General features: G+C 33.9%; 1 protein-coding gene across 3 annotated transcripts in view; it reads left to right on the forward strand.

Annotated features, from left to right (window-relative positions):
• LOC149898938 (sex-lethal homolog) overlaps nt 1–27,408 on the forward strand; it is a 35,342-nt gene that overhangs the window by 7,111 nt on the left and 823 nt on the right. Inside the window, exons 1-8 of one of the 3 annotated variants that reach the window (XM_090114231.1) lie at nt 155–289; nt 716–920; nt 12,783–13,007; nt 13,801–13,908; nt 14,325–14,506; nt 15,447–15,534; nt 19,213–19,285; nt 26,974–27,214. In XM_090114231.1, coding sequence (XP_089970357.1) covers nt 840–920; nt 12,783–13,007; nt 13,801–13,908; nt 14,325–14,506; nt 15,447–15,534; nt 19,213–19,285; nt 26,974–27,214 — 998 coding nt within the window. In that variant the 5' untranslated portion in view covers nt 155–289; nt 716–839. Of the gene's footprint in view, nt 1–154; nt 290–715; nt 921–12,782; nt 13,008–13,800; nt 13,909–14,324; nt 14,507–15,446; nt 15,535–19,212; nt 19,286–26,973; nt 27,219–27,408 lie in introns of those variants that run through there. The other 2 variants (XM_090114229.1, XM_090114230.1) reach the window with 2 other exon arrangements.

A 27,408-nucleotide genomic window follows, 5' to 3' on the forward strand; every position in this document is an offset into this window, starting at 1 on the left:
AATTATAAAAATATATCGAAAGAATAAAATGAAAAAGATACAACATTCAAATTTTAACGCTTATTTTTTACGGTCAGTAAAAAAATTTCAACTTCATCTGAAATACCTCGTATCCAACGGTCTTTTTCAGTAAAAAAATCACATTATGATCGTGGAGCGATTTGACGTTATGGTTTATGGCAATTGGCAAATCTGTGTCCTGTGATTCGATTCGTTAATTTTTCTATTTTGTGGGTTAATTAATAAGTTCTGAAATTATTTCAGTATTGTTGTTATTATTAATATAAAGGTAAATGTTATTTTTTAAACAAAAATATTACTAAGGCTTTATTTATGTTTTAGCTATAAAAACATTGATATACCGATTGAGTAAATATCTTAAATATCGTAAATATCTACTTACATATTTCGTTTTAATTATCATTTCTTGTTTATTTCTATAAATTTTGATTAAAAATAAATATATGTTATCATTCTGAGAATTCCTGATTTGCTCTAGATCTTCTAACGAGATGTGGTATTAATGTAGCGAGCTTCGTTGTAGGGATTCCCAATTACCGGAATCAATATATATTTTATGTTTGAGATCGTTACATGTTTTATTTTTTATTAGTATATTGAGAATGAAACACAACAATCTTTTAATTTATTATTTTTTAATCTTTGCTTCTGATTATTCTTTAACAATTGGTGAGTTTTATTCATTTCTTTTCAGATAATATAAGAAAATATATAAGTGAAGAAGTACAATAAGAATTGTTACACGCTGTTAATAATGAATTATAAGAGTTTATAAGGAAGGCTATATTATTGTAAGCGAGGGTCTTAAAGTTTTTCAAATGTGTGACAGATACCCCGGTTATTTTTATGGAGGAACACCGTTTAGCAGTTGGGATAGGAGTTACAATTCCTTGGAGAATGTAAGTGTTTTTTTTTTTACTTTATATAAAGCACTGAATAGGCTTATTTTCATGAGCATGATTTTTGTCTGAGTTTTTCGTAATTTATATTCTTTATAATAAACTAGCTTACCGCCCGTGGCTTCGCCCGCTTTGTCTAAAACCTAATAAATTATATACTAAAACCTTCCTCTTGAATCACTCTATTAAAAAAAACCGCATCAAAATCCGTTGCGTAGTTTTCAAGATTTAAGTATACAAAGGAACAGAGAAAGCGACTTTGTTTTATACTATTTAGTGATTTATTTATGACATTAAAATATAAAAGTTCAAGAAATTTTAAAGATTAGAAAAAAGTTTGAACATTTGGTGGGATTTGAAACCTTGTATTTTGCCATGAATAGGTTTGGTAAATTTACCATTTAACAAAAGCTTCTAAATTTTAGTCTAAAATATTGTATTTTTTATACCGTAGGTGGTTATCTAAAATGAAATGCGGAAAAGGTTATGAGAAAGGTTTAAAAAGATTTAATCCGTATCTACTTAATGTACTTTTTAAAATAAAATTAATTTAATTCATGCAACATTTAAAAAAATATATTGTTTCGATTACTTTTGTATTTGCATTATCATTTAGTAAAGAACAAATTAACTAGCAATATTATTAATTATTAATTAATATTTGTATATAAATTAAATTTGATTGCTTTTTTTTTCTCCTGGCAACCCGCATAAACTAAAAAGGGTTACTAGTATTTAAATTGAAAGAAAATTAATTTTAAAACAGTTCTTATAAATCTAGGTGGCTTTGCTGAGCATGTTTTAGTTTTTGTTTTTTCTTTAAGTGCATTAGTTTTGCATGAATAATATTTGTTTAATTGCTTTAATTTTCAATATCTTTATTACTGTAAGATCTAATTGGATTTTATATTGTAAGTACTATTGAATGCCAAACTGTAAAAAGTCTACTAGTTAGATTTTTCTTTAACTTTTGCATTGTCGTGGTTTTGTTCTTGTATTTTAAGAAATAAAAAATAAATTTTGAAGGTATTGTGAATTTTAAATATCATTTTGTGTTGGCTTGTTATTTAGCTGGTTAGCTGGCTAGACTATAGTGCTTGTACGGGAGTATTTTCATTCTTAAATATCGCTTTATAGTTTTACTTTAAGATAATTATTTGGATCCAATCATCTGAAATTCGATTTTAGGTTGGCGGGTTAGTTACATCAAATTATTTTTTTAGCCCATATTTATTTTTCATATGTTATTTATTTTATTTAATAATCAGCAAGTCAAATAAGCTATAATAAAAAATGAATAGATTTGGATATATTAGCATAAGTTTTTTTTAATATAGAAAAAAAATCTATTTTATTTCTGATAATGTTGACGTGTTTGCGTTATGGCGTATTTTTGGAATCCATTAAAGCCCTCATAAAATATCATTGACAAGCTACATACATAATTAATGAAGTCCCAGTAAACCGCTGCAAAACTTAAAGAAGCAACGTGCATTTACGTTGGCACAGCGCCAGGGCTGTCAGCTTGAGAACGTTCAAGGGGATAGTTTTGTATGGGGGTACCTATGTGGGGCAGGCAACGGGCCGTAAGTTAGAATGCGAATATTGTTTGTGTTTTGTGTCCCGCTTCGCGCGCTCTCATCCATCTTGATATTACAATGGAATAAAAAAGCCGGGCGTGAAGTGGACGCCATTTTGCTTTTTTCGTTTCGCGCGCTTTTTGTAAACTCGAAAATGCAACGCCATGATGTTTTCGTGTCACTTGTATGTAGAGTTGAAAAGAAAAAACGTCGTATTTAATTAGATGTCGGTCGGTTAATTAGATCAATGTCGTACTATTACGATTTAAAAGAGTTTTCTTATTGCGAAGATCGTTCGCTAGTCTGTATAATTGGATTATGTTTAATTATTTTAAGTGCGAGGATAGTGCACACATGAATAGAAGTTTTATGTAGGTGTAGATATTTATTTACAAGGCAACTTAGAATACAAAAAACGTGGACTTGGACAGTTGGAGTTTATAATAGGAGTACACATTTATTTTATACTAATAAATATTAGTGCAAGTTGAGTTATAAGCAGTGAATAATAATTCACCACAGAACAGAAAATACATAAATCTGCGTTATACGTCTAGGTTTTTCCTATCTTATCGGCTAAAGTATCATCGTGAAAATTTAAAAAGCTAGATTTATGAATAATCGAGCGATTTATCTCATTTACGAACGTGACCTAAATCTTGGCTATATTTATGCCAAGTTTCAACCCGATCGGTAAAATGTAGGCTTTGTTGTTTAAAATTTGTTTTAAAACTTTTTCTCCAATAAGTTTTACTTAAGTGCTTTGCGAAATTTTTTGGCTCGACTAATTCGGTTTCGTGGGTCAGGTACCTACAAACCTACTTAGGTTTTTCTTTATAACTAGAAAGTTTGTTCTTTAGTGCTTTTGAATTGATATTCACCGTGTCCGGGTCGTTAGTTAGGGTCGTCGTTAAAACTTTTGTAGACAATAATCTAGCAAGAACATCTGTAGAAAATGATATTTGTTCTACTTGCCTAAAATATTTTTAAGGCCTTTCACATATTACAGTATGACAATGAATCCATCAGTGGCGGATTTATAGATTTGCCGCCCGTAGGCTATTCAATTTTTGCCGCCTCTAAATTTTGATAAATTAGTCCACAATCATATCAATTTTCTATCAATAAAATTTCAACTTTATAATTTGTGCTCCATCATCCTCGTTACATCAACTTTTCCCATATATAGCTATTATTATTGAGAACTATGTTACCGTGCTAGATCCTTGATTATTTTTACAGGAAAGAATTATCAAAAAACATTATTTTAAGGAAAAAATATCTCAATCGTATAGGTACCACTATTAAAGTAAGGTAAGGTATGTCTTAAAACTTTACAATACTTACAAAATATGAATTAAGCTTACGTAAAAAACATATATTTGGCGAACGTTGATTAACATTTATTATTACACTCACAGTTTAAAAACAATACAATAAATATATCTTTTCTTTATTATTTGTTAGCATTATGATTTAAGTTAAATTATAAAAGCATTACAATACTTTTTTGCGAGACTTTGAATTCGCAAAATCATTTATTATATCGTCGTACGAAATCTTGTTCATTAGCTCTGACTCTATGCACAATAGAGCTAAAGCCGAATGATTAATTATTTTTTATTTAAAAGGAAATAATTTTAATGCCATATCGTATGGATGTTGGATGATCGTGTTCACAGTAAACACGATAACTTTCGAAAAAAATATTTTTTTCACTTCAATTTTTTTAAGCTATTGCATAGCTTCTATCGCGGGCCTTGAGCGCGGGGACCGAATCCAGAAATTCCGTAACGAAAAACCTCACGCTCCCCATTTCGACGGGCGCGGAGGTGTGGCTTGAAGGCATAGCATGCAATAGCTTTACCGCGGCAGTCTCCGAGTGCCACACGTCTTTTTTTAATACATGTACTTGTTTAACTGGAGAGAAGCCGTTGAATAAAAAATTGCAGCTGAGTATTGTTTTATCTTATTATAATTCATTCATTCCGATTGGCATTTTCTGAAAAAGTTGGCTTTGCGAAAAAGTTCCAAACTTTTTCTTACTGCAAATAAAATAATTAACTATTAAAATGTATCAATTTTCTAATGAGAAAATTGTCCCACTTCATATTTTGTGGAGGGAATTTTTTTATTGTCAAGTCACAGTCGTTCAACTATCAGTTATTTGATTAATAGACCGGGAGATATTGACACAAAATTTCGAGTCGAGATGGCGGTCCTACAGGGGTCTTAGTACGCAATGACAAAAAGAAAAATGATGGTGTGAACGCTGGTACCGGCGGCTTAGTCACGTGGGCGTTAGTCGAACTCGTCGGAAAAATAGCGAAAGTCAAACGATTTGTAACACAAAAATTTTAGAATTTACCGATAGCCCATAAAAAAGAAGTAGGCGGTAGTGTCATGCCATATTTTTCCGGTGTGACTTACAGCCCGCCATATCGACGCGAATGTGTTGATTAAAAAAAAACAATTCAACCATTTGTACCAGGTTAACTTTTGCACAGGTAACCATCGTCGTGCAGCCATTTACGAAAATCGCCATGCCATACTTTTCGGACGATTCCAAATGGTCGCTATACCGCCGAAAATCTGCAAAACTTTTTTTTAACGACGATGGTTACCTGTGCAAAAGTTAGCCTGGTACAAATAGTTGAATTGTTTTTTTTTTTTTAATCAACACATTCGCGTCGGTATGGTGGGCTATAAGTCACACCGGAAAAGTATGGCATGACACTACCACCTACTTCTTTTTTATGGGCTATCGGTAAATTCTAAAATTTTTGTGTTACAAATCGTTTGACTTTCGCTATTTTTTCGACGAGTTCGACTAACGCCCACGTGACTAAGCCGCCGGTACCAGCGTTCACACCATCATTTTTCTTTTTGTCATTGCGTACTAAGACCCCTGTAGAACCACCATCCTGTTACAAATGACTCGAAATTTTGTGTCAATATCTCCCGGTCTATAATATGATCTCTATAAGATATTATTTTTATTTAATAAAATTTAGTCAATTTTTTTTAGTATTTTTATTAGACCATCGATATTATATCGATTGAATTGGGTAAGCAGATCTCATAATTATTAGGTACACTGAGAAAAAATTATAGCAGTTATCAGTGAAGAATATATGTAAAAATTACTAAATTTCGATTATAATATCGAATCGCGATATTCTAAAAGTTCATAATCATTAATGTATAATTAGTAAAGCGTTTAGGAATTGTTCTTAATGCAGAGATGTTGAAATATATTTTATGAATTAGCACTGCATATGAGAATTCGTATTATGCTAGGCTAAATTTGCCGCCCCTTAAAATTTGCCGCCCTAGGCTCCAGCCTACTCAGCCTGCTGGTAAATCCGCCACTGGAATCCATACTTAATACCTATTATAAATGCGAAAGTAACTCTGTCTGTCTGTCTGTTACTCAATCACGCCTTAACTACTGAACCAATTTGCATGAAATTTGGTATAGAGATATTTTGATATCCGAGAAAGGCTACTTTTTATCCCGGGAAATAGGATAGGTTTTATCTCGGAAATCCCACGGGAACGGGAACTATGTGGGTTTTTCTTTGACTGCGCGGGCGAAGCTGCGGGTGGAAAGCTAGTGTTTTATATTTGCTTTATTTAAATTAATATTTTAGGCAGATTTTTCAACGGGAGCTGCCCTGTGCTGTCGAATTTCCATCCCTTGTAAATTTTTCATGCCCCTTTCAAGTGACATAAATATGTTTACTGTTTAGGATTCCCAACCGGCGCCAATTAAACATACTAGGTATGATCTATGATCTACGAAAACATAGGATTGGTACCTTATTCAGAAGTAGCTTTTCTATTCAGCTGCGGTTTCGGTTGCGTGAATAATAAATAGCGTAAATGCTATTCACGACTAATCTATCCTTGTTACAAATATCATTGCAATGAGTATAAAGAGTAAAGACACTCTGCCATAAGTATAAGAGATAACAAATATCAATTATCAAAATTGACAAACACAGGTAAAGATGTAGACTTTCTAATGTAAAAAGAAAATTTTGAAATTGATCTATTATTTTTTGATTGAAAACGTAATATACAAACATTTTTTTTCTAAGTATGGGTTAGTCCATTGAAATGTTACATTTTTTAGGCCTTTGTCTTTTGCCTTTTTGTTGCGTTTTTTAGAGGACGCAATTTAATTTTTTTGATGTGTACTGAAAAATTGTACTCACTTCAGAGCGCTCTAAAACCTTAGCTATTTACTTAATTAAAAAATGTTGTAAACATATAAAAGTTGTTCCTCGAAAAACAATCTACAAAAATGGTCTGATTTCTTCGTAAAATGATAAAAAAAGTTTTATTGAAAAATATAAATAGCTCTAATATCTGAACATTTTCGCTTATAACTTTTTTATTTATAGTTCTACGACAAAAGTTGCTGGAACAAAGTTGCAGAGAATTTAATTTGCAACAAATAATGCTAATATTTTTTTTTATCAGATATATAGTTTAAGAGATATATCGTAAAAACCATTTCAACCGCTATTTTCAAAATGGCGGCCGCGACCCCACAAACTTGGTGATAGCTTCACACTGACCCCCCCTACACACCAAAAAAATAAAATTGCGTCCTCTAATAAACGCAACCCCAAATGTAACTTTTCAATGGACTAGTTAGAATGTGCACTGTGCAGTTTGTACATATATTTTATTTCATGTGTTAAGTGGCAACTAATTACAAAGTAGTGCAGCCTGTGGTTAAATTAATGCCGAATTTTCGACTCCGAAATTTCATATTAATATGAGTTTGCTACTTGCATTTAAATTCGGGACATACATTCTAAAGTATCACTCATATTATAAATGAGAAACTGTCTGTATGTCTGTTAGCATGTCACAGTAGAACAGCTGTAGGGATTTTTTGAAACGTTGAAATAAGAAAAGCTGGAAGATATACTAATTTTTATGTGGAAACAAAGTAAACGAGGGTAGAACAGACGATGGAAATATGTTTCGGAAACGATACGATATCGGTTCGAAATCTAGTTATAATAACTACTAGCTGCTCCGCGCGGTTTCACCCCCGTGGCTCCACTCCTGTTGCCCGTAGCGTGATGAAATATAGCCTATAACCTTCCTCGATAAATGGGCTATCTAACACCGAAAGAATTTTTCAAATCGGACCAGGAGTTTCCGAGATTAGTGCGTTCAAACAAACAAACAAACAAACTCTTCAGCTTTATAATATTAGTATAGATTGACATTTGTCACATAATAACACAACTCTACTGAACTAAGAATGTTTACAATTTAGCATGTATAAACAGATTCCTACTGGAATCGTGCGTACTATCAGATAAACAAGTGAAACCGCTGTATGTGCCTAGTCTTTAATAAGATTATAATAGGGATAGAGAGGGAGCCATATATTTCAGTTACAGTCAGGTCAAGATATACATAAACTAGAACAATACATTATGCAACAGATAGGTGGGCGGAATGCGAGACATTGAGTTTGTCAAGTTGCTTTACATTGCTTTAGTTTTGAAAGACATTTCTCGAAGTTTTTGTAGGCAAATATATGCCATAATAACCTGATGATATGAGGCCACGTAAAATTTAAACGCACTTGTTCATCAAGATTAACAGCTCTATAGCTGATATATACGGTACTATTATTGTAAAGAAGAATATTTGAGTGAATTCTCCAAGTTTTTTTTGGTTAGAAGATCATACTTTCGAGTTGCATTATAAAATAACGTATCCAGCCAGAACTAAGTATATGTTAAAATATGTTGCATACACGTGAACCAGCATATCGATTGCCTACCTGACTCTGAACCGTGAAAATCTCAGATACATGTTTATACTACCTCTTCGTTGTATACCTAAAACAGGCGAAACCATCAAATATGCATAACCTTCGAATATCGATGGAACTAAAGCGTGTCATTAAAATTCACACATAGTATACGGTTGTGCTTTCGTATCTTGGCAGAGTAAGCGAGATTTTAGTGATTACCGAGGAATGCAGGCGCCATAGGGGTCACGGTCGAAACGACCCAATTTTTCGACCCATTTCATTGAACTAACGTGTTAATATAAATGTTTTAGTTGGAAGTTTTAATCGAGGTTTGATTGATTAGTTTATTTGTTAGAGTAACTTTTTAGTTTGAAATAAGAAATGAGGGTAGGTGGATTACTAGGTCAGACTCGATCATAAAGGACTTCGATTTGAGAAGCCTAAGGGAATTGTTTATTTTAGATTCTAGAACATCAAAACGTATCTTCTGATTTTTGAAATGACTAATTAACTGACGGTCTGACGGTTCTTCGACTGGTCTTTTGTGGCTGCAGCTTTTTATTTGACAAGTGCAACGGAGTAAGACGGCACGTTACCAATATGTATTATGTATCTTTCTTCTCCGTTAAGGTTAGTTGCTCTCGCAGTTATTCATAATGATTTCAACTTATTAATCATCCATTAAATAATAAAAATCTACTTCAAGATACGTAAGTAACCATACAGAGGTTTAATATTTTCATGTATTACTTTACTCTTTGATATTTTCAGTCACCCATTATCTGACCAGGAGCATGGAACTAAAATTTTTCATTACGTTTAGAAATCGGAACTAACAGATAAATTATGAATTTCAAAGATTTGCCACAAATTGTGTCTAAGAATAAAAAAGTTATTTTCACAAAAATGTAATACATTTTTAAAATGTCGCTTGCAATGTTTTCTGATACAGATCTTAAGGCCTTAAGCTTTGCCAAATTGTACGGTCATAACTCTTTAAAGTATTTCATATATTTTGCAGCAGAAATTTTAAGAATAAATGTTATATGCGGTATAGTTGGTATCGTTATACGTATGTTATAAAAATTTTCTAAACCTTTATTAAGTATTTAAAACAGTTTGCAGTAAAATGCGTATATCTGCCAAAATAAATTGACTATTTTTGACTCAAAACTGCTGGCCAAAAATGCTGTGATTGCTGAAAAATTTTGTTAAGATTTTCCTCCTTAACGATCTTATAGCAAAGCAGTTTAATACACATAATCCATAATTAACTGTAAACTGTACGACACTCATGCGCCAATTAAAGCAGTCAAAATTAAGCATTCTCCAGCTCCATGGTTGACAGATGAACTCAAATCCATTGTGCACAAAAAAAATCTGGCAAAGGCGAAATTCAAACTGAATAACTCGGACTCCAATCGTGAAAAATATAAAGCAATTCGTAATCGCTGCAATACGATGTGTAGAGATGCACAACGACGCCATATTCACAAATCTGTTGAGAGCGGCAACACTGCAGTCACTTGGAAATTTTTAAAAACACTTGGAGTTGGTAAATCACAGAATAACTCATTTCCTGTAAATATAAATTTAGATCTCATTAACAAACATTTCTCTACGTCAAAGTCCACTCTGGACAGTAACTCTAAAACTGATACCATTGAACTTCTTTCCACCATGCAAACTCCTGACTTTCCTCCGTTCATTCTTGTACCTTTCACTGCCAGTGACGTTAAGAAGAATATATTGGCCATCGCTTCGAATGCTCTCGGCTGTGATGGTATTGGCCGTGCTATGATTCTACCCATTCTGGATATTATCCTTCCCATCCTTACTCACATCCTTAATTTCTCCTTATCTTCGAGTTCTTTTCCTCAGGTCTGGAAAGATGCTTTCATCATTCCACTCCCTAAAAAAAATAATCCATCTACCTTTTCCGATTTCCGCCCCATTTCCGTTCTTCCATTCCTATCTAAAGTTCTAGAAAGGCTAGTTCAACAACAGTTGTGCTCCTTTCTTAACTATAATTCCCTTTTAGATCCACTACAATCAGGGTTTCGGGCGGGTCATAGCACGGTTACTGCGCTCGTCAAGGTTACAGAGGATATTCGTATGGCTATGGACAATAAGCAGCTAACAATCCTTGCTCTCCTTGATTTCTCTAATGCCTTCAACACCGTTGACTTTGATATCCTGTTAGCTCTGCTTAGTTCTCTTAACGTATCTCCTGCGGTGGTTGGTTGGTTTCGTAGTTACTTGCAGGGTCGTCGGCAGCGCGTCCGAGTGGATGAATCTTATTCCTCTTGGTGTGATCTTTCTGCTGGCGTCCCTCAAGGCGGCGTGTTGTCACCTCTCCTTTTTAGTATTTTTATTAACTCTATATCTTCTAAACTTTCGTCTCTCTACCATCTGTATGCAGACGATTTACAAATTTACACCCATTCGGCATTGGAAAATCTTGAGGAAGCGATCTCTCGCATAAACACTGATCTTCAATCCATTGTCGACTGGACTCACGCTTATGGTCTCAAGTTAAATCCTGAAAAGAGTCAAGTTATTATATTGGGCAGCTCTTATTTACTATCAAAGATTTCTTTTTCGGATTTGGCTCATATTTTGATCGATGGAGTTCCAGTTCCTTATAGTACTTCGGTTAAAAACCTTGGTATTCATATTGATCAAACCCTATCTTGGACCGAACACATCAAAGAAGTAAGTCGTAAAGTTTTTGGCGTTACTTCATCTTTACGTCGACTGCGCAACTTTTTACCCGTTCCTACGAAGATTGTGCTGGCGCAGTCTTTGTTGCTTTCTATCCTTGATTATGGTGATGCATGCTTTCCAGACCTTAATGAGGAGCTACTTAACAAATTAGATCGACTTCAAAATTTTGCTATTAGATTCATCTTTGGCTTGCGCAAATATGATCATATATCAGAATTTCGCTCAAAACTCAACTGGCTGCCGATCCGACTTCGCCGGAATACTCACATCCTTTCCCTCCTATACACTATCCTCTTTGATCCTAGATCCCCATCCTACCTCAAAAATAGATTCGTGTTCTTGGGTTCTTCTCATGAACTCGATTTACGCTCCATAGATAACCTTACGCTTCGCATGCCCGCTCACAAAACTCGTTTCTACGATGCTTCCTTTACCGTGCAAGCTGTAAGGCTGTGGAACTCGCTCCCTATCAATATCAGGAAAGCTCAAACTATCAGCTCCTTCAAGTTTCTGGTCAAACAACATTTCCTTCACAACTTGTAACATTTAGATATTTTATCCTTTCTAATATGTCTTATTCTCATATTGTTCTTCTCTTTCCATTATGTATATTGTATATAATATTATATTTGTATTTATGTATATATTCTTGTATTCTTAAATACTTTTTTGCACGTTTTATAATACTCCGCTATGCTCCTTCTACTTTCCAACTGTTTTTTCTTCAAACTTTTCCTATATCCTAAGGTTGCCTGGAAGATATCGCTTCTTAGCGATAAGGCCGCCTATATTGTACCGCATCTCATTACTCTAAGTGTATTACTTTTCTTTGTTTGTTATGTGTGTGCAATAAAGTGTTTATTATTATTATTATTATGTGTATCTCATCCATAATACTCGGGTACCATCATAAGGAAGGTACCCGGTCCTTTGGAAGGCTTACGTGGGGACACGGATCCAACACGCAGAGGCCCTTTAGAGAACTTTACTGTGTTGTGGGACACCAGCCGCAGCCTGCCCATGACTGCACTATAGAGATACAGTCCTAGGCAGTCCGCGGCCGATGTAGGACTATTTCGAGATATGGAAAACAAAATAAACTGGGCTATGGAGTGGGATGTTAAATGGGCCGGTATTTAGGGACTATTGGAAACTATGGCACCTGCCTTTCTACTAAAAGAAAGTAAAAATATGTTGGCAGGTGGTGACTCGCCCTCTCACTGTATGGGCCCCCGAAATAAGTCGCTGCAAAAGTGCGACAAGGGGGCAACATATTGTGAGCAGCTAAGGGTGGAGAGGCGTCCCTGGACTTTAAACTACGATCACGCGCTCCCTGAGGGTCCAGCATCACGTGCCCACTCGCCACTTACGCTTCGCATCCACCCTTCGAGCTAAAAGCTCTCGCGACTCCACTCTGGCCGGCCGGTTAAGGCAAGCCAGAGGTGGGGGTCCTGTCCTCGTCAGGCTTCACTCCGACCGGCCGGTAAAGGCGAGCCGGAGATGAAGACAGGGGCCTCCCCCGGGAGCACTCGGTTCCCGCGGGGTCGCTACTCCCCGACACCCCGCCACAAGGTGTCCTGCGGGTTGACTGATTGCACGGGTGGAATATCTATTGTCACGTAAACAATAGATATTCCAACCGTGGGCGATGGTTATTATTATTATTATTAATTAAACAAAATCTCTTTTCACTTTAACCGACTTTACCGAAAGTTTCCTAGCACAATTCTTATCCTAGTCCTTAAACAAGTCTCCTTGTTCCAGCAAATCCAACAGCAGTATAGAGGTAGACCGAACCCGAATCAAGGGGCACACAGGTTCTGGGGCAGCATGTCGGACGGCGGGGGCATTTCGATGGGGCATGGCGACTCGAGCAAGACGAACCTGATCGTCAATTATCTGCCCCAGACTGTCAATGAGAAGGATCTGTACGCTATGTTTGTGAGCATCGGACCGATCGAGAGCTGTAGGGTTATGAAGGATTTTAAGGTTAGTTTTAAGGCAGTCTGTTTGAATTGGGTTTTGGATTGATAAAAGTATAGGTATACTGTTTTTCGAAAGGTTGGTAGGTATGACGATTCAAAAGTGCTTGTAGAAGTAGTCTTATTGAATAAAAATAAATATTATTTGAGTTAGTGTTCATCACAATTGTGTTTTGTTCACCTTTTCTAGACCACGTTTCATTTCATTTCATTCACGTAGTTCGTTTTTGTTATTTAGTGTGATTGAATTATGTTATTTTGCCAGGAAAACTTTACTCTTGTTACTGTTATATACATTAGTACGATATAAAATAGTAAATAATCTAGATGAATATTTTTCCTGACGATTTTTCGAACATCGGTTGTATTTTACACTCTTTTGTTTTCTTCAATATATTTCCAACTATTCACTTATAATACCACAAGAGCTTCAAAATTATCGGGTATTTTCCGATAGGTTCGTTGCAAACAAATCGCGAAGCGCGAGTGATTTTTCCTGATAAACTTGACGACTTTATTTGTTTGCAGGGAACCTTGAGGGAAATGCCAGATAATTTTGAAGCTCGTGTGGTATTCGGGAGATTATTTTTCCGTCCCAAATGTCGGCCAATAATTTCACAATTGAATTGAACCTGTCAGTTTGACGTCAACGACCAGAGAAAATTTTCAAAAAAATATCAGTATAATACCATGTAGGTTGTACCACGTGACGTCGAATGGTGCAATTCTATTGGTCGATATTTGGGTCGGAAAAATAACAGTAATCTTTTGTGTATTTATTCTGATATATAATATTCCAGACTGGTTATAGTTACGGGTTCGGTTTCGTGAACTACGCCCGCGAGGAGGACGCGGTGCGAGCGATCGAGACGTTCAATGGATATCAACTTAGGAATAAACGGTTAAAGGTAATTATGAATTATGAAATTAAACTATTATATTAGTGTTATAACACTTACAACGTTTTTTTAAGTATTTATCTATACTTCCTAGTCTTTCAAAGAAAAAATTAACAGCTATACTTATTCGAAAATATTTATAAAATTATGGTCCAGAAGAAATACCACATTAGTAAAGATACAGGGAAGATTTTTTTTTTAGTTTTTTTTTGTCAAATATGAGAAATAAGATTTACTTAAAGTGTCGTATTCCGTTTGTGTTGTAATTGCCATATTATGGTTCGTCATAGTGTATAAGCTAGTTAGTCTATAAGCTATTTGTTATATTTGTACATTAAATAGCCAGAATTTCATCAACTACTTTTTTAGATTTGTAAAATTTTGCAAGGGCCATTTTTTTATATATTTTTCTTTTACACATACAGGTATCATACGCACGTCCGTCCGGCGACGACATTAAGGAAACTAACTTATACGTAACGAACTTGCCTCGCGCGATCACCGAGGAACAGCTAGAGACGATATTCGGCAAGTACGGCAGGATAGTGCAAAAGCATATACTGAGAGACAAGAATAATGGATCGCCGCGGGGGGTTGCTTTTGTAAGGTAAGTCTGTAGGATAAGATCTGGGTATATTTAGAGATAGTATTGGGCAAGTACGGCAGGATAGTGCAGAAGTACATACTGCGAGACAAGAATAATGGATCGCCGCGAGGGGTCGCTTTTGTAAGGTAAGTCTATAGAATACGACATGGGATTAGATTTAGAGATCTTATTGGGCAAGTACGATAGGATAGTGCAGAAGCAATTACTGCGGGATATGAACAGTGGATTGCCGCGGTGGGTCGCTTTTGTAAGCTAAGTTTAGTGTATTTAGAAGATAGTATTGGGCTAGCACGGCAGGATAGTGCAAAAGCACATACTGCGAGACAAGAACAATGGATCGCTTCGCGGTTTCATCCGCATGGCTCCGCTCCTGTTGGTCTTAGCGTAATGATATTATAGCATATAGCCTTCCTCGATAAATGAGCTATCTAACACCGAAAGAGTTTTGCAAATTGGATCAGTAGTTCCTGAGATTAGCGCTTTAAAAAAAACAAACACTTCAGCTTTATAATATTGGTATAGATAAGTTATGGAAATATTTTTTGGGTGGTGAGGAGTTAGAGATGTTATTGTAAGGCAGGATAGTGCAAAAGCACATACTGCGTGATAAGAATATGAGTCACTGCGGAGGGTCGCTTTTATGAGGTGGGTTTTTAGTAGATAATATCTGTCTAAGTTGTGGAAATAATTGTTGGATGATTAAGACTGAATTATAAGACAGACTAATTAATATTAGACAGAATAAACAAAATGTTTACTGGCGTAAAAAATATAATAAGCACATGTTATGCGACATAAATTCAAAAAGGTTTGTGTCTTTTTAATTATAGATAAGTCGCAATATCGCTGTCAATTAATATTCAATGAATAATTCAAAATCTGATAAATAATAAGAACCACGTATCGTCACTTTATCAATCTAGGTCTAAAATAATTTCAGATTCGACAAGCGGGAAGAAGCCCAAGAAGCGATAGCAGCTTTAAACAACGTGATACCAGAGGGCGGCACTGAGCCGTTATGTGTTAAGGTACATTACTTATCTTTTTAGCATATTTATTCAAAAATAATTTAGGAAATCGGTATATTAAAATGCGAAAGAATACAAAAACAATAATACCTTTAGAGTAGGACGTTTAGAAAGAGAGAAAATATCACGGTACTTTAATTAACTTTCTCTACTGCTACAAATTATTTTGCAACTTGGCGCATGCGTGAAAGGGACAGTTATGGTACTGCAATTTTCTTTCTCTTTCTAATATATTTTCAGTTATGTTATCCTAACTTTTCCCCATCAAAACCCAAATTAAGTTGAAATCTCATATGATTTACTTTTTTGTATTCTTTCGTAGTTTTTTAATAGGATAAAAATATACTATTTCTATGTTATCTGTGGCAAAAATGTGATGTCGGATAAACGCTAGTTTATCTTCAGCTAACGTTCTGCTAAGGTATAGGGATGCACAATGCACATTGTGTCGATATGATACGAAATACAACACTATTTGTTAATTGTCCTATTGTTACGTACAAAATTTTCATTTATCGATATCTATATAGTCTATATTATGTAAAAAACTGATATTTACCTATACCTAAATTACGGTTGTTTTATTCATCATGAAAAATAGTGAAAAGTTTTTCAAAATTATAATAAAACATGACAAGCATGAAATCGTTTCGGCGTAGGAATGGTTTATGGTGTAGTGCACAATATTAAATGGGTCTACAAGAAATAATCCAAAGATATAATAACATAGTGTGTATATAATCTTTGTTGAAAGAAGTGGAAGACAGCGTAGAGTTAGTTGAAAAAATCAACTAACTTAATTTTAACTGAAAAAACGACAGATATTATTAGGTATTGGATCGGAAAACGGTCACTATAACCGGACCTATTAAAAAATGGGTCACAAACGACATGTCAATACAAACGAAGTCATTTTATTCGAATTTTTTATAAAGAATTTTATATGAAAACCTGTGTAATATGTCATAATACGCGGTTGGTCCATAATATGGATGAAATTTAACAGCAGCTTTGTTGGTTCATTACTCTATGACTATTGCCCGGACATGAGCCGATCTGACACAAAACGGTGTAATTCGGTGTTGTCAAGTGATAAAAATATATAAAAATATTTTTGGTAAAAAAAGGGGACATGTGCCCTTTTAGTACTTAGACATTCATATAATCGGATCGGAGTAATAAAAGGATCTACGTATCTAATAACAAAACACCTTACACGCAACCGGCCGAGAGCGAGGCCCGGCGGGGGGAGCGCGCGTATAACTGCCGCGCGAGCCTGCGCGCGAGCCGCCCGCGCCTGCACAGCGACACCTCGGTGCGGAGCGCTAGTGTACGCACTGTGAGAGTCGCGAATGTGTGTTATGAGCATTGAGATAATATTACTACGTATGGAGGAGACACCACGAACAAAATCTGTGCGCCATTTTTTTGCTTTAACTAAGTTTTAAAAATTATTATCTAGTTAGGTACTTACCGATGAAAGTTATTCCTTTGCACTTTTCCGTATTATTTGTGCAATATCGTAACACACACGAAGGCATATTTGATGTGTTTCATTTTAAAACAAATAAAAAATGAGCGTGCAGTTACGCCATATGGCGTATGTTGAGCGGAACATAAGTGATGTAGGCGGTGTCGTCTCCATATGTATATCTCAATGGTTATGAATCGGGTTGTTGGTGGGGACGCGTGATGTGTAGTGCGTATACGTGTACGCGTTTGTTGAGTGCTTTGCGGTCCAACTAAGAATAGAAGCGAAAAAGTGAAATGTTGATAAATACGATTTATGTATGTAGAAGTCCTGTTTGCGATTGCGGTTTATTTTTTTTTCTTTAATCTAATTTAAGCACAAACGTTATTTTTTTAACTTATGTTAACGTTAATTTTCATTTATTAAACTTTACTCTTATTTATTATACTTACTTTTCGCATGAATATGACGTCTAAAATGGCGTAGAAGCGATCCAACTCTTAGTTGGACTGCATAGTACACACACGTGCACACTTATATGCACACACACGTTTAGTAAAATGTACACACAGGCGTGTATATAAACACGCTGTGTGTACGTTTTCATGTACATGTGTACGTAAACTGACGCGTGCGTGTGCTTTTTTTGCGAACGTGTCGCGTGTTCTCATAAACAACCCGGCCTGAATGCGCAAGATTGTTCGATTTTAGTATTGCAGGGTCGTTTCATTTTACGATTTTGATCATATTTGCTGCATTGTTGGAAAGGGAAAATAATTCAATTATTTTAAATTGAAATTCTTGATTTGATATTGATTAAGACTATTTTTTTGTAATAGAAATATTGTTATAAAATAATTTCGAATGTAAAAAGAATCCATTGGAATTCTTATAATTAGAAACTAGATACTTTCTAAATAGTGATTTTTTTTATTATAAAAAATATGTTCTCTTAGTCCATAGATAATCTTAAATGAAACAAAACTTTTAGAACTTGTTAAAGTATTTCTTAGACTCTAATTTACCACGAATAATTGTATCATTTACAAATGACAGTGAAGAAGATCAAAATATAAAAAAAGAGATGAAAAAAATAAATGTCAGTTTCAATCTTGCCCATTCTGACGTAACGTATTTTCGTGATTCGTGCACAGCTCGATTTTATAGGCTGGGCTGCTCTTTTTTAGTTGGTTGGTTAGATAAGCTAGCGTGCTAGAGATTTTAGTGTATAGGTGCCAAATTACCATTTACCAAATGGGTTATTAGCTTGAGAGTGGATTTTGTTAGATATTTAAGCACTGCTAGTTATTTTTTGTATTTTGAAATAATAAACATATACTTAAATATTCCATAGAGACACGATGATCTTCTTAAAATGTTTTATTTATACGAGTAGATATAAAAGGAGGTCTTTTTTTCTACATCTAGAACTCATAAATAAGTTATTAGGACCGACCTTACACTCCATATTAAAATGTTGTAGAGAAGTATCAAAGTTTTAAGACATTTTTTAACTTAAGGATTATTATTATTCAAGAGCATTAGTTTTTTAGATAGTGTCATCAACTTTATTACATTACATTTAGTAAAACGTCGGTTAAAGGCTGATAAAACAGACGACGACAAACAGACAACAGATAGACGTGCCAAAAAATTAAGGGGTTTTTGTAGTAAAAGTTAGCTTGGAAAAAATGTTGCTAGCTATGTATAAAATATAGAAAAAAAGTGTGTGTTTCTTTGTTTCGAAAATTTATTGTCTTGTTTGCTGAATGAACATTTTTAGTATTTAAAATTAGAATTTTTGTAAGAGTGATTGTAGGTGTGATTGAAGCTTTTTAGATATTTTATTAAATTGGTGTTTGTATGTTTGGCTAAGTAATGGTTCAAATCTCCTTTTTAATAACAAGTGTGTATTAAGAAAGTTCTTTTGAAAAATGTTGTTATCAACAGGTTTAAATTTAATGCAATTTTCATTATATTCAAAATATTTATTACAACATCAATGAGACTAACCTACAAAACTGAATAAAAACTAAGCTATAGATTTTCATATTGAATTAAATTTACTTTAAAATATACAACAGTCACATTATTATTTGTCAATATCATAAAAGTTTGCATATATACCAAAACTTTCATATTAGATCCAGATCGTTTACAAAAATAGACTTTATAGCTAGTACAATAAAGTACATTTTCCTTTGCAGGTGGCAGAGGAACACGGAAAACAGAAGGCCGCATATTACGCGGGTTGGTCCGCTGGTTTTCATCAGAGTCGAGGTGAGAAAACATCAAAATGTATCTAATAAGTGCTTGAATATATGTTTATTTGTGTAGTTTATTGAGTGGTGCCTTTTATGTTCATTTTTTATCATATTATGTGTTAAATGTTTTCTTATCTGTGTAATTGATTGTATATTTATTTTACGTTTACGTTACGGTGTGATTAAGTGTATTATTTTTCCTTAAATCAAAATTCTAAATTTTTTTAAAGAACAAATATGCAGTGTAAAATCTGCCCCGAAATTATTTTTCTAACGTTTTGATATTCACGGCAACAAATCTAAAAAATTTGAATATTAGTGAAATATTTATGATTTATGTATTCTTATTATATGTGTGTTTCTACACGCAATTGCTATGTAGGCTATTTTTCAAAATAAACGTAATACAATGTGCTTTTGCACGAGCTTTGTTCTATAATTTAACGTGTAACATAAGTAAATCATCGCTTAAAATACCGATTTGTGTATTTTTTTTTTGTTTTGTTTTTTTATTGGGAATAGGGAAGCGCGAATAGTGGAAGTGAGACGTGGTCTAAGATGGAACGCGCTTCTCTAGACGGTACCAGCCCCCCTAGACAAGTGGCTTTCTATTAGCGTAAAGTTCAATAGAATACATTATGAATGTATGAGATTGACGTTTGATTACGACGACGACGACGATTGATTACGTCAATCTCATACATTCATAATCTATTCTATTCAATTTTACGCTAATAGAAAGCCACTTGTCTAGGGGGGTTCACTCTACGCTTGAAGACCCCCATATTGTATCCTAAATTCGTACATTAGCTCGCTTGATTTGGTTCCAATTTAAATAAAAGGCTATTAAAATATGATATGTATTATACCCCGAATGTTATGTGCACGCTGCATGGATAGCACCGCCCGCGATCCCCCAGCGCCACCACAGCCTCGACCAGCTCGACATGCTGCACAGGCACGACTACACGGCCAACTACGGGATGTACAATACCATGAACAACCGAATGTACCGCCGCGACTATTACAACCAGCCGTCTTATCACCATCGTCCATTTTGAAAAGGGCTGTACTGCAAGAAATTCCGCCTGTCCGATACAAGGATATAGGCGGGGACTTTTCTTTCGCTAGTGTTTAGTGCCGGTGTTGTGGGCGGTTGAGGTCCTTCGAGGCTCTGGGTCCAAAGGTCTGTTCTGTTGTGTTCGCGACTTGTGTCAACGAGTGTAAGTATAAGCTTTATTCCGCTGTGCCCCCATGTTTTGTCCGTGACGATCCCCAGAATGTAAATGTGCTGTATGAGATCGGTGTTTGAACGTAATACCTCTGATTTGTCCCACAACACTGCAATATAATCATCATTTGCTCGTACGTATATTTGCGGTCTTAGTATACTCATCACAAAATTGAATAGACAAAGTCAATTGTATTGTTTCATGACATAAAGACTAATTTTCTTTGCGGTACTACTCTATATTTGGAACGTGAAATAGTTGTTACGGAACCTAGTTTTAGACTGATTAATGTTTGAAATGTTAAACGGATGGGCAAGTAACTATTACCGCTAGATGTCGTTAAATACATTTTTGTACTTCGAAACGTTTTCATTCTAAGCGTGTAAAAATTTAATTAGTTTACGAGGGATATTAGACAACTATATTAAGTAATAATTTCACGATATTATAACTGTCGTAGAAAATTTCTCAGCACTGTATTCAAGTAAACGTTGGGACCTTGTACCCGCACAAAATTAATTGTTGACTCTCTTCTAGAACTTTTTAAATTGTAAGATGTTCTTAAATAATTGGACGTTATCCTAAATGGAGTAATGGTGGAAGAGAGATATTAAAAGGTGAACAGTTATTATGATTCCGAATTGCTTTTTAATGAAAAAGTGGAAAATATTGTTGAAAGTAATTAAATGGAGAAGTTAAATTTTTGGGGTTGTATGATCTAGATTCTAGTCTATTTACCAAAGAAGAAGTTAAGAAGCGATAAGTAATATTGGTCCATGATTTTACTTCTTAGCTGAACGTTTAGTTCCCTAAATGTTATTCTTGCTTGCCCTGGAGAAAGAAAAAATCCTGAAATGTACAATTTTTGGTGTCATCATGACGCTCGGTGCTTCTCTCTGCCTTACAGAAATTTGTATGAGCGAATAATACTCTACGCAATAATAAGTATCTCTTTTTCACCATTCAAAGATATTTAGACTAGTTACAAGTCTTATGAATTTTTAATGGCAATAGATGGATTACTGTTAGATAATTTTATTGTATAAATTGTTTAGCCGAGTTCATGATGTATGGCATTAAGTATACCTCTCAGTTCTAAGATTAACTAAATGTCAATTTGTATTGTACAACACCGTTGCTCTATTTATTGATTTACATATATATGACAGTTTTATTTTTGGTCACCTTAAAATTGACCATCACAAAATATGGCGCTTTCAACCTGTGTTTCATATCTGGAGTCTGGACATCATTGAGTTTTGCTTATTTCATTGAGCCTAATGAGATAACTAGATAATAGCAAATGCATTTAAAAAAGTATGAATTAAATTGAATATGGCTTCTTCAAGAGAACATGTATACCATTTTTTATGTGCGTCTATCTTTTCTTCCTTATATTATTTATTTGAATTATAATAATAACTTAATTTGAATATTATAATCCTAGTTATTTAAATTTTGTCTAAAAGCGACGGTGTTGCCACCTATCGGCTTATGAAATATGCTCAATAGTTACTATTGTATTTAACAGATGTCGTTAGCGGTTAGGTTAGATTCGTCTAGTGTTTTGCATATTTATATAGTTTACCTATGATTATTGTGTATAATCTAAATTACTAATACTTAGATATATTTTAGTATTACGAATTAATTTTTTGCAGTATTCTATTGTTCAAGACTTATTCCATGTTTTGAACATTTCCACGTAAGATAAATGTTTAATTTCATAGAATTACCCATGGTTCATTTCATTGCATATTTTTTTACATTTTATAGGTTATTGTTATAGGCAACTTATAGGAATGCGTTCACTTCAAGTAAGGTATTATATCTCCAGTTTTCACAACATATAGTAAATATATTTTCTTCACTCTTTATTATAGATAATATATTCATTAAGGCTTATAGAATATTTTTCATCATTTTTCTCACACTTCATTGTCTTCCTTATAAATATTCGAAGTCATTATTTTCTAATCATATTTTTAAGGATTCATTATAGCCTAGATAATTTATAAATATTTTAAATAAAATCCAAATTAATCGTATTTTGCGTCTTGTTATCTACCACTTATAAAATAGTTTCAGAGTAATATTTATTCTATGTATTGAGGATGTAAATTTTATATTTTTAATAGTTCTATTTTGTAACAGACAAATATATATTTAGTCAGAGTTAATAGACATTTTATTTTGTTATGAAGTATGCATTGTATTAGTAATTGTTTACATGCGAATCTGTGGTACAGTGTGTGTTGTTGGAAATGTCACGGATTATAAATATCCTGATAATATATGCTATTGAATATTTGCCTGGTTGTTAACTATCCCGGATAAATATTCTATTTAGGGCCGATTTTTCAATGCTTGGATAAAACTTATTCGTCGAATAATGTATAAAACTACCATTTTAAAAACGTATTCTAATTGCCCGTATTTGACAGTTTACGTGACATTTTAATATTATCGTGTAATACTTTATTGGACGGATAAGTTTTATCCAAGCATTGAAAAATCGGCCCTTAGGGACAAAAAGCAGCTGGTACAAGGGTGGTAAAACTAACAATATAGGGTTAGTCATATTTTGGTAATAGTGTGACTTTATTCATATATCTTTTTCATGTTTAAGGTGAATCTTCTCAGATTATTTAAAGACGAGATGTAAGGAATATACGTCTGGATATTTTTTTATGTTATTATTTTTGAATTTCAATGAACTCTTTTGACGTGGCAACGTCTTATAATTCAATAGAGCCGGCTGCACGCACGAAAAAAACATGACTCATGCGGCGTTACCTCGCTCTGAGGCGTTCCATGTAAGGCTTGAAGTGCAAGCGAGAGCGCGGAACGAGCGACAAAGAAGCACAATCGGACGTTGTCACGTTCAACTATCGTCAGTAAACCGACTTTACAGAAAACCAATTTTTTATTTTTTATCAGAAGTCTTTCTTTAAAATACAATATTGTTCGTATTATATTCTTACCAAATGTTAAATGTAAATGGTTCGCACAGCAGTTTGTTCAAGTTTAATAAACAATAACATGCACTGTAATTCAGTTCGTTACATTGACAATATTTAACGGTGATTGTAAATGTTCTGTAGGTGTTTGAAGTATATTACTATTCCCTTTTATTGTGATGGGTGCCATTTTATATTTCATTCAATGCTTTTATTGTTGCTTATTATTTATTGTTTAAAAGCAATATAGGGTCGGTATTTTTCTTTGTGCATATGCATATTCTATAGTTGATCCTTTTCTTTCCTTGAAGCATTTTTGCTTCAGTAATAATTTTCCTACATATGATTTATTTAAGATGGCTACTATCCAACGAGGTCAAAATTTTATCATTTTTATTTCTATAAGAGTTAGTAATAGGTATAAACAGGTAGATGGCGTTGTAATAAATTATTGAATTATGGCATTCGTCACTGCTTTCTCCTTCATAGGTTAGTCCCTGTATATTTATCCATTATATAATATTACCTAATGTTATATTTAATTATTTCGTGAACTAACATTAGGTTCGGTGAAATTCGGAAGCAATATGATATGTGAATGGATTTTGAATCTTATTGTTGTAGGTTAAAGGCGAATTTTCACTGAATGCGAGTGGTAGGTTAGATTGCTAGAACTAGTTTCCATGTGAATTGTGCCTAAATATCTATGTAAGGGAATCACGACTCACCGTTTGAAATGTTTAGGCGTAAGCTTCTTAAGACTTATAGTTAATTTAATTTAAAATATGTTCATTCAGTATTATGATGTTTCTTGAAAATATATTAGATGATAACTTGTTACTTGATATGTTTTTAAAGTTAATGTGTCTGTTATTAATATGTCCAATATGCGACTTATATTTGAGATGATTAAAGTTGAGAATGGATTTAGAAAGGCTATACATATGCTAAAACATTATTGGTATTACCACAAAAAACTTTAGACTTTATAAGCGCGGGTTCTCCTTAATCTGGTTTTGCCGTATTTCACATAGACAACTATTAAAGTGACAGATCCCTGGTTTAAAGTTAGACTGTGTTTAAATTGTGTTGTGGTAAGACCATGTCTTCTTCTTCCAAGTTGTTGCATTTCGGATTCAATTTGATGCGAATATAAAAAAAAAAAATGGATTACTCGCAGTTGTCCATTTTGAATAAATTACATTTTTTCTATGAGCGATTATAAGAATCTATGCAAATTCTTTCTGAATAACAATGTGCGAAAAATATAGGATTAAAACTTTTTTGACATCCAAGATAAGTCTTAGGGGTTTAGTATTATTAATTTAAGTTAGTAAGAAACCACTGCAGCCTTTCCATTCTTATTGCTATAACAGTCGGTCTATCTATATTAAAAATGTTTAATGAACTTCAATTGCGAGATGTAGGGTTGTTAAGTTTCAAGGATAAGATGGACCGGCTGTTATACATATGTAATTTTAATTGTTACTACTGTATTTCTTTATTTCAGGCAATTCAAAGCCGTGCGCTTAAAACTGAATTCATGAAATTGTATCTATACAATTAACCTCTAGATGCACAGAATAATAGGTTAGTTACCTATTATTCTGTGCATTCTAGATGAAAAAGAACAGCGACATAGATAGTTGATTGTATGCTAGTACAGCATTGATTATAACTTGACTGAGTATCACGCTCAATAATTGTCCGAGCCAAAATACTGCCTACGCTCGTAGAGGCAGAGTTTTCTAATGAGCGAAACAATACACTTTGAACATTACTGACATGAAATAAGGTGTTAATTTGAATGAATGCTTGATACAACACTGGGCAATTTTTCAGGATATTTTAATGGCCGATTGTGAGTGTAGCTAAATATTTCAATATGGTAAAGGAACAGGTGTGCTAGAAAAAACAAAATTGTATTCATAATACAATTTATATTTCAGTTTGGCCCTTCAAAGTGCATAGGAAAGGTAAAAGGGAGTTTAAAATTAGTGGTTTGTTAAAACATTTACATTCTGTTTCATTGAATGAGGTTTTAAGTGCTGGTTGTAACGGTTCTATTATTATTTTTTAAACTTTAATATGAAGAGACGGATTGTTGCCATATATTATTTTCAACAACGATATTTAAATGAAAATTTAGTATTAATATTTATCCGTCGCTTCTTTGAATTCGTGTATAGTTTAAGAATGTTCTAGTCGTTATATTTTAATAGATAAATAAGTTAAACGTTATTAGTTATCGATACACTGACTATAGCAACGATGTTATTTTTATGAAGGTGGATACAATAGTTTTTTTGTTAATAAATAGGTTTATAAAGGGAATATACATATGTATGTAATGTAGAAGATGAAAGGAGGTATAGACCTTTTAAGATTTATTTTGAGCGTGATAAAATCGATTTTAATTATTTGATTATTTCGATTTTTATTTCCTTTAAAATATCAATAACTGAGTTATAGTTTTTGCACGTCATAAAGATGTGCTTCCATTCGATATAATATATTGAATTTAACTTATAAAATCTAGTCTGATCTCTCTCTAATCATCTCGCAGAAATCAGAAAGATGCGCTGAAAGATAAAATGTGGATATTTTATGATTAAGATATTAGTGCTGGTAATTTTTATTGCTTCTGAGCCGCGTGTGTCAAGAATAATCACGTTAATTAAATGATTTTATTAAATAACTAGCTTCCGCCCGCGAAAATCAATAAAAATTAATATTTATTTTTTTCTACGGTATTTTTCCAGGATAAAAGGTATCCCATTTTATGCCCAGGATAATAAGGTATAATTATACCAAGTTTCATCGAAATCGAACCCTTAGTTTTTAGACAGACAAAAATTTTTTTAATCACATATTTGGGATTGGTATCGATCCAGTAACACCCCCTGCTATTTATTTTTTCAATATTTACAATGTACAGAATTGACCCTTCTACAGATTTATTATGTTATATGTAATAGATTTAAATCTATATCATAAATATCTTATGATTTCCTTATAAGAAAACTATTGTCTCCACCTTCAATGGTTATAAGCAATCGTTTGGTTGCAATTAAAATATGTACGTGAAAATGCTTTAATATTATAAAACATTAAATTGTTACTTCACTTTTTTCTTAGTGATTTGATTGTATAAGATTCGTTGGCGTAATGAAATGATATAATCTTCCAGAATTGGCCAAAAATGGTAGTTATTATGTATAAATAAATATTATATTACAACGGTGTTGTTATTTATTAATGTCTATAGATTTTATTATTTGTATGATTACTAGAACTTTCAAATTTGAATTTCAGTATAATTTTACTTGTGACTTATCACTAACTTTATATATTTTTTTATCAAAACCAAGATGCCTTATGTATAGTTTTTGCTCATAAATTGGAATACTTATAACTTTTTTTTAGCATGACAGTAGTAGAAACAATACAAAAACAGATTTTTATTAAAAAAAAAAACATTACAATCACATTAACGCATCAAACTCTCCCAGGCGACTACACGTGGAGCTGCGGCACGTGCATGATGCCGAACGAGTGGGACTTCTCCCCCCCACTAGCACCGAACACGCCCCGGTGCAGGCCCGGAGCGTGTGTTAACGTCCGCCCCCCGCACTACGGAAAAGCGGGCCCCCGGCCGCTCAGGGGCCGCGCGGGGCAGGGCTTCCCCTGGGGGCCCGGCGGGGGGGACGGCCACAAGGGGCAGCGGTGCAGGAACGCGCCCGCGCCCTACTGGTAAACTTTTTTTTTTTTAATTTTTTTTAGTGGCCAGTTCTGTGTTTGGCGCCGAAATGGTGATGTTTTTTTTTTCATGGTTAGCGCCAAGTTTATTTTTTTTTGTGTTAGGTGCCGTACGTTACTAGTGACTATTTTTTTTTGTTTGGCACCTTACTAGTGACAAGTTTTTTTCTTTTTTTTCACAAGTTAAT

The sequence above is a fragment of the Colias eurytheme genome, chromosome 21 (genome assembly GCF_061535395.1).
Source record: "Colias eurytheme isolate Ceu_HAF_F1 chromosome 21, ilColEury1 Martin Lab GWU primary, whole genome shotgun sequence".
Lineage (NCBI taxonomy): Eukaryota > Metazoa > Arthropoda > Insecta > Lepidoptera > Pieridae > Colias > Colias eurytheme.